This window comes from Scaptodrosophila lebanonensis, unplaced genomic scaffold (genome assembly GCF_003285725.1).
Source record: "Scaptodrosophila lebanonensis strain 11010-0011.00,11010-0021.00 unplaced genomic scaffold, SlebRS2 tig00000101-arrow-pilon, whole genome shotgun sequence".
Taxonomy (NCBI): domain Eukaryota; kingdom Metazoa; phylum Arthropoda; class Insecta; order Diptera; family Drosophilidae; genus Scaptodrosophila; species Scaptodrosophila lebanonensis.
The window spans coordinates 3,500,143-3,511,974 of record NW_022060569.1 but is presented as its reverse complement, the minus strand read 5'-3'; the positions used below and the strand labels follow the sequence as shown (position 1 = coordinate 3,511,974).

General features: G+C 37.5%; 1 protein-coding gene across 1 annotated transcript; it reads left to right on the top strand.

Annotated features, from left to right (window-relative positions):
- Positions 1-1,662: 1,662 nt before the first annotated feature.
- Positions 1,663-4,263, top strand: LOC115628094 (V-type proton ATPase subunit F 1). Its single transcript, XM_030524071.1, has 4 exons — positions 1,663-1,800; positions 1,876-1,957; positions 3,838-4,043; positions 4,101-4,263. Exons 1-4 carry the CDS (start codon positions 1,747-1,749, stop codon positions 4,131-4,133), a joined length of 375 nt encoding a protein of 124 aa, XP_030379931.1. The 5' UTR covers positions 1,663-1,746; the 3' UTR covers positions 4,134-4,263.
- The last annotated feature ends 7,569 nt before the right edge of the window (positions 4,264-11,832 follow it).

Here is an 11,832-nt window from a genome sequence, read left to right as displayed (position 1 = left end):
TAAATACAAGTATACTACTAGTTTTTAAGTTTACTTTAAGAACTTTGCATTGCAATCAAGAAAAGAAAAACAAGAGAGAACGCTACAGCCGAGGAAGCCCGACAGTAAAATAGCCTGTACTCTCAACAAAAAAAGAAAATTAAAAAAAAAAATTAAATTATTTAAAAAAATTGAATTATTTAAATTAATAAAGAACATTTATTTAATACATACATAGAAGACATGTTTATATACAGTTTTAACAGCATACATTTACATCATCGTGTCTATGCGTGTTTATATGCGTGTATGTACATATGTAGCACAAAGTTGAACCAAAGCAGCAACAGCATGGGCAGCGATTTTATTTATGGCTATAACTTTCTTCAGAATTGACCTATCATGATGAAACTTGGCACACGGACACATAAGTATTAACTGGATGTAACTACTAAAATTGATTTCAAAAGAGAATTACGGAAGTTATAAGAAAAAACATGAATTGCGGGGGAGTGGGGGGTGTATCAGAATAAAAAAAATAAACTTGACCTGCCTAGGACTTAGGGGAACCTCGATACCAAGTTTGGTTATTCTAGCTCTTGCACTTCCTGAAATCCTTGCGCTCATACAGACAGACGGACGGAGGGACATGGCTATATCGGCTTGTCTTGTCATCCTGCTCAATATTAATATACTTTGTGGGGTCCACGCCTCCTTCTGTGTGTTACATACATCCGCACAAAACTAGTATAGCCTTTTACCCTTTGGGTACAGGCTATAATAAATATGAAAATACGGAACTGCCAGGTTTAGTTTCGTGCGCTGGAAACCCAATTGAGTCTGTTAGACTACTGCCACACGTTGCTGAAAGCAGGCATTGAAGGGCAAAAATGAACTCTTTCGAAGTTCTGCACCCACGGATTTTGGAGACTTCAATAACAATTGTAGCCAAAATCTCTAGAATTTTCGGGGGCATCCCTGTATATTCAAAATTAGAACAAAAATACGTTCGACTATCTTCTGTGTTTGCAAATTTGTAAAATTGTAGGGATAAAGTCGAAGAAAAAACATCGATGTCGATATTCATCGATGTCTCTGTAAAAAAAATCGATGCATTGTTTTCAAAAATTAACTTTTCATGGGAAATTGGGGAGAAAATAAACAGGGAATTTTTAAATCCAATATTTTACTTAATGTTTTTAATTTATAAAGTAATCGTAACCTTGACTTTTAACGAATTAGTATTTTCATAACAGATCAATTCAACGCTGTGCAGTTACGTATTTCAATAATAAGTGTGGCCATATGATTCATTTTTAAACACTGCAATTTGCAGAAAAACTTATTTTGGTATTATATACCAATCAAAATGAAGATCAACTACTTAACCATCTAATATATAAAATACAAATTTCAATAAAAAACATTAAGCAAGTTTAAAATACGAAAATACCTTCTCCGGCAAACCGCACAAAGAAAAGTGACCGCCACACAAAACATGAAAAAATTGCAAACAAAAAACATCGTTAAACATCGATGCATCGTGTTAAAAACATCGTCGATGCTCGATATTTTCGTTATGCCCATAACATGGTTACAGCAAACATAAAATGATCGAAAATATTTAGATATTAATAAAAATCATCATTTATCGTTAAAGTTACATCTCTATGTATGTATCTTGCAACTCGTGACACCAGTCAGCTGACTAACAGAAAAATATTTCAGTATTCAATACTTTGTATAATTTGATCGATACTATTCGCCATGGCATTACATTCCGCTATCAGAGGAAAATTAATTTCTGTTATAGGTGATGAGGTAAATTAATGAAGTTGGTAGTATATGCATACATTGTTTTACGAATGCCAAATTACTTCTGTTATCAATTTCTAGGACACATGTGTTGGATTCCTTCTAGGCGGAGTTGGTGAAATAAATAAGAATCGCCATCCTAACTTTATGGTAGTAGATAAAAGTGAGTACTTGTGTTCCTTTGGGTAGCATTTTTTACCTATGGAACTAGATTTTTTAAGTCGGTTAAAATCAGTTATACAGCAAAATTTTAAATCGTCCACCGGGGACGGAAATCAACTATGCGTGAAATTGCATTGAAAATTGTCTAATATATTACACCGTCTAGCTACAATTGGCGCTTGAATTAATTAAAGTAAAATGAAATTTTGCACAAAGATACCTTATGTGTGTACGCTATACGAGTTTATTTAATTTTTTTTATTTTCCCCCTATGGGCGTTTTTCCGTAATCGATCTGTCTGTCTGTATGAACACCTCGATCTCAAAGACTAAAAGAACCACCAAATTTTGCACAAAGATCCCTTGTAAGGTGTGCAAGTTCGATTTTTTTTTCAAACACTGACTCTTGTGTTAATTACAATTTTTGTCCTACCGTTTGGACTGGGGGTAATTTACTAATCACTCACTAAGTCAAACTATTGTATATACGTACATGTGAAGATAGCATGGCGTCTATTACAAGTATTCTTCATCCTTGGTGTTAAAAAAATTGCACATTTTGTTAATAGGTTTATTATACCCTGTACCCGTAGGGTACAGGGTATATTAGGTTTGTGCAAAGTATGTAACATGCAGAAGGAAGCATCTCCGACCCCATAAAGTATATATATTCTGAATCAGCATGAACGCAAGGATCTCAGAAACTATAAAAGCTGGAATAACCAAAGTTGGTATCCAGATTCTCCTAGGTCCGAGAAAGGACGAGTTTATTTTTTTTTAATTTTCCCCCCCTTCCCCCGCTACAGAATTTCGTCAATAGCGTCAACATTTCAATTGCTACCTAAACCAAACTTTGCACACATAATTTATAAATAATTATCTACTGTAGTTTAAAATTTTATTCAATTTGGTCAATTCTAAGAAAAGTTGTTAGCGAAACAAATTCTCGCCAGTACAACCCCCACAAACTGCAGCAACAAGTTCGCTCTTCTTCTTCCTCTTTTTGCTGCTGCTTTGGGCGCATATAACTCAGTGACGGAAGTTTACCTGGGTACAGGGTATTACACTGTCGGGCTTGTAGCGTTCTCTCTTGTTATACCCTGTACCCGTAGGGTAAAAAGGGTATATTAGGTTCGTACAAAGTATGTAACATACAGAAGAAGCATCTCCGACCCCATAAAGTATATATATTCTGAATCAGCATGACGAGAGAAATCGATCTAGACATGTCCGTCCGTCTGGATGAACGCAAGGATCTCAGAAACTATAAAAGCTAGAATAACCAAAGTTGGCATCCAGATTCTCCTAGGTCCGAGTAAGGACGAGTTTATTTTATTTTTTTTAATTTTCCCCCCCTTCCCCCGCTACAGAATTTCGTCAATAGCGTCCACATTTCAAATGCTACCTAAACCAAACTTTGCACACATAATTTATATATAATTGTCTACTGTTGTATACAATTTTATTTAATTCGGTCAATTCTAAGAAAAGTTATTAGCGAAACAAATTCTCGCCAGTACAACCCCCACAAACTGCAGCAACAAGTTCGCTCTTCTTCTTCCTCTTTTTGCTGCTGCTATGGGCGCATATAACTCAGTGACGGAAGTTTACCTGGGTACAGGGTATTACACTGTCGAGCTTGCTCGACTGTAGCGTTCTCTCTTGTTTAGCCATACGTTTGACTGTCATAAAATATGCATGCAAAGGAAAGATAGCGAATCCAAATCTAGTGGTTGTTTTTTTAAATATCTCGATTCGATAAGTTTTTTGCTTTTAAATCCAAAGAGTTATTTTAACAATTGTATGCTATGAAAATGTATTTTCACCAAATTTTGTGAATGTACCTGAATAGTAAATATGGAAATTGTATAAACATTTTTAGATACGGCCGTGAGTGAAATTGAAGATTGCTTTAAAAGATTCCTTAAACGGGACGACATCGATATAATTCTTATAAATCAAAATTATGCCGAGCTTATTCGACATGTAATTGATGCCCATACCTCGCCGGTACCAGCTGTGCTAGAAATACCTTCTAAAGACCATCCTTACGATGCCAGTAAGGACTCTATTTTGAGACGTGCTCGTGTAAGTACTAACCTAACGAAAATAATCGATACAAATTAATTTATATTATGATTTTAGGGCATGTTCAATCCAGAAGATTTGGTACGTTAACTAAATCGAGGAAACGAGTTGGTAATATTCTCTTATAAATCCACTCTTAAATAAAAATATAATATATTTTATTGTTTTCATTCAAATGTATACAAAATATTGTGCGTTTAATTATATACCGTAAAGTGTGTTTGCTTTTTTTTAACTTTTGAGCCGGTTGAAGTAATAATAATAAATGAATATTTGATCCAAAAAGGATAGGAATTACCTAAAGAAAACTCTGGAAAAACATAAGACAAAATAACCCCATTCACGACCAACAAAAAAAGTTAACCGAACTTTGTTTTATTGTTTAACTAGCAGGTATTGCCCGTCTTAATCCGGCTCATTATTATGTTGCAAATTGTATTTATTTTGTGTGTCCATATCTTTTCACCTTATTACAATGAGTTACCAGTAGGAAGGCATTAAAGGTATTTAAATGAACATTTTTTGTTCTTGCCAAAATATTTGGAGCTCGAATTTTCCAAATGCCTTTCTTAGTGCGCACCTAAACTATGATGGATACTATGAAAGGATACTTGAGTCCAAATATGAGCTTCCTAGTTTTTACCGTTTTGGCTGTGCGTTGATCACCAATCAGTCAGGACAAACTGTTTAATGTATATAGAGATAACGCAACGTTGTAAGATAGACTATGTGCAAAAAAGGGGAATAATTTTAAGAGTATATCGTAATTTTAAATCACATTTGTGTCTTTTCGTGCGTTATTGAGTCATCTCGGAATCATCGGATCAGCGATGAGCTACGATCAAGAATCACTAACAATGCCCATCTCAATTTGTTAGAGTAAAACTTTCGATAGTTGAATCCACCGATACTATCGATATCGATACATCGAAGTTTGAATGCAATAAACAGAATATCGTTGCCTAGCGACGGTAACTGTACTCTTTTGGCATTTTGCGTTTGCAATTAAAAGGCGTAGACGTACAGTTGCCGTTCTTACTTTTCGTTTTAAAAATTTAATTTATGATTTAAAACCGTAGAACACTATTTATTACAATTTAACAACAGTGTTCGATGGTCCACTGTATATATACAAACATATACATATAAGTTATGCAAAACGCCATCCCGATGACCAACGTCTTCTTGATGAAGCGCTTGCAGATGTAGTGGATGCCGAAGATACCGGAAGCGGTACGATGCCGGTTCACGTTTAAATAATACGTTGGGATAGCCAAAGCTTTCCAATGTCTGGCCTTGTGGCGCAGCAATAAAACAAACGGTATACTTGTAGTTTACGGCGATGCCGGTGCAATGTATTTTTAAGGTAAATAGGTGTTATCTACTTAACGCTAATACAGAACTGAATACAAGAATACAAATTTGGTGCAGCTTAAGCTGAAGACAATAATTGAAAAGCTTAATTCTAAATAAAACGCTGCAAACGCCATAGTCGGCGAGCCGACTCAGCATAGTTGCAGGCGATAACCAATACTCTTGCGACACAGCAAGAGCATCAGGTTACCGCCGCTGACTGTTGAAGCTAGGGCGCTGAACTCAAGAATTTTATGTGTCAGCGCGTGCAAGGGCCGCTTAATAATTAGGTGCGAGGGTTATTTGTTAACTACTCCCCCCTCAAGACCACGACCGTCCTCAGTCATGTTGAACTTATCAATGGCTCTCTGCATCTCCCGCGAATCTCGCCTTCGCCTCAGCACTAGGTAAAGGAGCAGAGAGCCGCTGCAGATGAGGCTAAGTGCCACTACAGCCGCAAACCAGACCTTAAGTGGCCCGGCTGACGCAATCGCATCCCTGAACTCGCGGATGGTATGCAAGTTTTGGTTACTCATCCTATAGAGGAGCGGCATGCTCAAAACCGGATCGTGGCTGATGATGCTTAACAGTGGTGATGCCGCTATGCCCGGCGTTTTGCTTAGGGCTTGTTGATTTTACAATTGATTCAAATATTTGATGCCATTGATGACAGCCGAGCGCTCAAAGGTGACGAGGTCTGTGTCCTTTGTTGATATCTCAGGGCCGTCGTCTGTAATAATCCGGGCCGTGACGATTATGGCGCCGTCATCCACGAGCACGATTTGCTTCAGATGACTGCGAATGGCAGAGAGCTGTACCTCCAGCGTGCAAGTGTGATGGTAGTATAAGTTGTTGCGGTGCACTCCGTGACTGTCAAGGTATCCCCAGCGCACTCAGCCACGGTGTCATCTTGTAGCTGCCGCACAGTGTGATGATGGGACACGGGGAATATGGTGACCTTTTTGCAAACAGACTTAACCCTGGGGTACGCAATCAATATGTGAACAATATTTTCGGACGGAAAGACCTTTATGTTGGATGCCTCCATTAAGCTAACTATGGGTACGTCTATGGCATGCTCAACCAGAGATTTCAAATCATTGTGATCAAAAACAGTGGGATCTACTATGTTAGACTTGGCGAGTGTGATTGTGAGCATAAAATTTTGAATTTCCGTTATTAACATTCTATTTCTCGCCAGCAGTGCTTCGTAAAAATATGGAGTGTCAACCAAATTATTCATTTTTGCTTTAATTATCTGATTAATGGTGTCTGTGAGCTGATTTATTCGTTTCTGCGTCTCTGAGTTTATCACTATTGTTTGATTCGATCAGTTGTGACTCGGACATGCTTATTTTCTCCAAATCAGAGGCATCCGTGGTACCTGCTATAACCTTAAGGGCTGTGCCCAGAAAATCTAAACTTCTGGAAATTCTGTGGTGTATTTTTAATACGGACAAAAGGCTTCTAATGTGATCTGTATCGACGTCAAATAACTTTCACATGTGCGATTGCGAAAATTACTCTGGAAACTTTCTTGTATCATCGGCGATGTTCTCAAAGTCCGTCAAATTACTGGAGTGCCCCAAGTAGTCCCGCTGCTCCCACACCAGAGCATTCCTGTCTACTAAGGGTATGTAGCTGGAATGTGAATAGTCGGTAATCCGAGCGTTCCCTATTGTTATGATGGAGAGGATCGCGCCCACAAACCTGCAAGAGAGAAAATGTGCTGTGAGGCTCTTGTTCTTCCTAGTTCTATCGTTAACCCAGTGAATGTTTTGTGATTAACCTATTTTATACCTAAACTTTTGAATGTCTCCGAACTGAGGAAAGATTATCTGAGGTTGTCCTTATGGACCACCCTCCCCTTAATGAGAACCGACCTGTATTTTTTCCTCAGAGCACAATTTTATTATTTTTCAGAAACACTCTTTCACATCAAAGACTCTATTTTGTCTTGCCAACTTGCATCAGTCCATGTTAACCTGTTGAGCTCTTGCTATTCTTTCTTGTATGGCCCTGCGGACCGACGCCGCATGTATGACTTCAATGGGAGTTTTATCAGTGACTGAGTGTTTTGTTGGACTCCACTGCTGCCCTCAAGATCAACTCTACCGTTTCGTTGATTTTCTTGCCAATTCGAAGGCATCGCGCAATCTCTGTCTGTGCTGTGGAAACGCTTCACCCGACCATTTGAGGAGCTGTGTAGGAGAGGCGCGTTCACGACATCTATGCCGTAGCTATTTTTAAGCAAAGACGTGATTGTCTCCGAATTGAACGCAGCCTCGTTGTCACAATGTATCGTTCTGATATTTGGGAAAAAATTCACCAACTGAATTATGGGTACCCTAAATCCACTATTGCCATTGACGCTATCGGCTGCACGATGGCGAATTTCGAAAATTTGTCAAGGCCGGTCAAAAACAGTTTATTATCTGTTGAAAACATGTCGATATGCAGCATTTCGCCTGCATATGTTTGAATTGGGGTTTTCACCAGCTCTTGCTTTTTTGGATGTCTGTCGTATTTCACCTGAGGGCAAACTCTATAGTTTGTGACATTTTCGCTGGCCAATTTGCTCATTTTTGGGGAAAAAAATAGTCACGAAGGACCTGTTTGACGTTTTCCTGAGCAGCTCCAACTGCTCGTTTTTATTGGTTATATCTGACACTACAAGGTGTGTTCCAAAGTAAACAGGGCTTTTAAAAAAAAACAAACAGAACAAATGGTTTTTTCGGCAAAATCAATTTATTTTATTCAAAATAGTCTCCTTCTGCTTCAATACAGCTTTTTGTACGACCCAAAAGCATGTCGAACGAGTGTTTTAGCTCGTTGGCCGGTATGGCCGCCAGTATGCCGGTGCCTTTTGAATGGCCTCTACGTCTGCATAACGCTTTCCTTTCATGGGCAAATGCATTTTTCCGAAAAGGTAGAATTCTAAACATATGTACAGAGTATTTCAAAGTCGGCACCCGACTTTAGCTTTTTTACTTATTTTATTCTGATACACCACCCCCACCCCCGGGTATTGGTGTTTTTTATAACTTCCATAATTCTTGGTAGTTACATCCAGTTAGTGCATAAGCACTAACGGACACATAAGTGTCCGTATGCCAAGTTTCATCATGATAGGTCAATTACGAAGAAAGTTATAGCCATAAATATAATCTCTGCCGAAGCTCTGCCTGCAACTGTTGTTACTGCTTTGATTTATTTCATTACTGCATACAAGCACTGATGTAAATGTATGCTGTTGAAATTGTACATAAACACTTATGTGTGTATGCATGTGATGAATTATTTTTATTTTATTAAATTAATTAAATTGTTTTAATTAATTTTTGTTTGTTTTTTTTCTTGTGGGGTGGTACAGGGTATTTAAGAGTTGAGCTCGATCAGGGCCTGAGCGAATTGTAACATGCATCGGGCAAAGTAATATATATAAGTATATATATATAAATAGTTATAACATTGAAAATTAAGAACAAAAAAATTTTATTTGGCTGTGGAGTATTTAGAAAAATGTAAAGTTGGGCCCGACTGCTTATACTTAATTTTGACAGCCTTGGTGAAAACCACGGAGGTTTTGATGAAGCAGACGTTATGACACTATTGGGGATACATACATCAAAAAAAGAATTAATAGTGTCATAAAAAAACTTGACGGCTATATTAATATCAACCGCATTATATAACAAGTAGATAAGATAAAGTCGGGATACCCGGGTATCTCGACAGTGAAATACTCTCTACATATGTGTAGAATAATTATGCGTGCATGTGTGTGTCTGTGTATGTCTCGTGTGCCTGTGACAGACAGGGCTCTTGTACATTTCATGTACAGAGTATAAAGAGGACCAATTATAAAATAAGTTCGTTAAGCAAAGAAAAATTTCCTTTGCAAAAGCAACGACGTGTTTTATTAGAATGAAGTGTAGGAATAAGGAGATCAAGCATTTTGCTTAGGTGATTAGGTATAGAATGAATTTGAAACAAAGAGAGGTCCAACAGGTAATCCAAAAATTCATGCTCTACTGAAGGCACCCAATAATTGGACGGCATAGCGTCATATCTCCGCCGAACTGAAAGCGACATATCTCCGCGCGGAGATATGTCGTTTCAAAGCGTCATATCTCCGCGCGGAGATATATATATATATATATATATTCAACAAATTTGGTGTCAAAGACAAAAGAGAATGCTGTAAGTAGAGACATAATATATACTTGTACATATGTATAAATTTGTTGAACATTGGGTCACTACCCAGGGTTTGAAAAAAATTTCAAAAATTTCATGCATAAGCAAACATATAGTATAGCCTTTCATTATTCATGTGCGTCATTGTATATTTATACATACTAATTTGTTAAATTAGTGTTTAATATTTAAACTTGACAAAACCCCAATCCCTTACAATTGTTTCGTCCCACTGCATTAAAGAAGTTGCTGCACTGACACGCGCCAAAAGTGCGCTTCTTTGGTATTTCCCTTATTCCTTTTTTCGTCACCTCATTCTTTGTTTTCGGCGCCTCATAAATTGTAAATACACTGTGAGAAAAATGTATAAAATCTATTTGGATCCATTTCTTTATTTATTCAGAGCATCAACTTGAGTGCTTACAAATGAGGACTGTAACGCTTGTCTATCTAGGAAAGTTGTAAAATAGGGCTCTAGTATAAATCATGGTTTCACAGATCCTAGCAGATAAACTACATAGTTCATTTGTTTACCTTTCTTGCACATTGATTTAATCAGGCTTTTGTCATGTTGCTTTCTCTAACATACATATAAATATAAAATTTTTACTGTGTATTTGGCGAATAGCTGACATTCGCGCGCCAAATATGTATGTATGTGATGCAATGAACTGATCTTTAGTTCTGCATAGCAATTATCATTTGATTTCGAGACCTCAAAGTGCCCAGTTGGTTTAGCTTAAATTTAAAGAATGGAAAAGATAGAATTTGAGTTAAGAGAAGGCAGTCGCGCCGGTCGCTCACTCCTGCTATTTTCACTAAGCGAGCAACAAATTTATTTAAAAAACAAGTAAAAAAGCTAAAGTCGGGTGTCCCGACTTTGAAATACTCTGTACATATGTTTACAATAATTATAGAAAATAAAAAAAAAATAAAAAAAAATTGGATCGATTAGATTCGTGTCTGTGTAAGCATTTTCGCAGTCAACCAAACAGCAACATCAACAACAGCCGCGGGCAGCGCTTGAGCAGCGCTGCAGCAGCAAATATATTTATGGCTATAACTTCTTGGTAAATCGGTCTATCATAGTGAAACTTGGCATACGGACACATAATTACTAACTGGGGGTATTTGCAAAATTTTAGTTCGAAATTCCAAGAATTACGGGAGTTAGAGAAAATCGCATTTGCAGGAGAGAGGGGGGAGGGAGGGGAATTCCAAAATATACATTTTCTGCGTATTCACACAAGGCATCTTGGACTAAAATTTGGTGTGCCTAGGTCTTATAGTCTCCGAGATATAGGCGATTATACGAATGGAAAATCGGGAAAACCCCCATAGGGGGGAAGTGGGGGAGAGGAAATCAAAAAAATAAAACAAACTCGTATAGAATACACACATAACGCATCTTTGTGGAAAATTTGGTGTCTCTATCTCTTATAGTCTCTGAGATCCAGGTGTTCATACGGACGGACAGACGGACAGACAGACAGACAGGGCTAGATCGACTCGTCTTGTCACGCTGATCAATAATATATATACTTTGTGGGGTCTGCCACGCCTCCTTCTGCCTGTTACATTTTTCAGCTCCCGCAAACCTAATATACTCTTGTACATTTCATGTACAGAGTATAACAAGAAAGGAATGCGAAAGTCGAGCAGGCTCAACTCTTAAATACCCTGTACCACCCCACAAAAAAAAAATTAAATTAATTAATTAATTAAATTAAATTAATTAACTAAATTAATTTAATTAATTAACTAAATTAAATATAAAATATTCCATGCATGCATACATACATTTACATTTATGCGTGTTTGTGTACTTGTACATATGTATGTATGTGTGCATTGGGCCTGGTTATATGGCTATAACTTTCTTTCTGATCAACCTATCATAATGAAACTTGGTATACGGATATATAACCCTAACCCACTAACTCACATTAGGTTTAAATTTTAGTTCAAAATTCTAAGTTATAGAGTTATAGAAAATCGTTAATAGGGGGGGAGTGGGGGTGTGGATCAGAAAAAATGAACAAACTCGTCCTTTCTCGGGCTCAGGAGAATCTGTATACCAAGTTTGGTTATTCTAGCTCTTATACTTTCGGAGATCCTTGCGTTCATACAGACAGACAGACGGACATGGCTATATCGACTCGGCTTGTCATGCTGATCAAGAATATATATACTTTGTGGGGTCTACCAAGCTTCCTTCTGTGTGTTCCATGTGCAC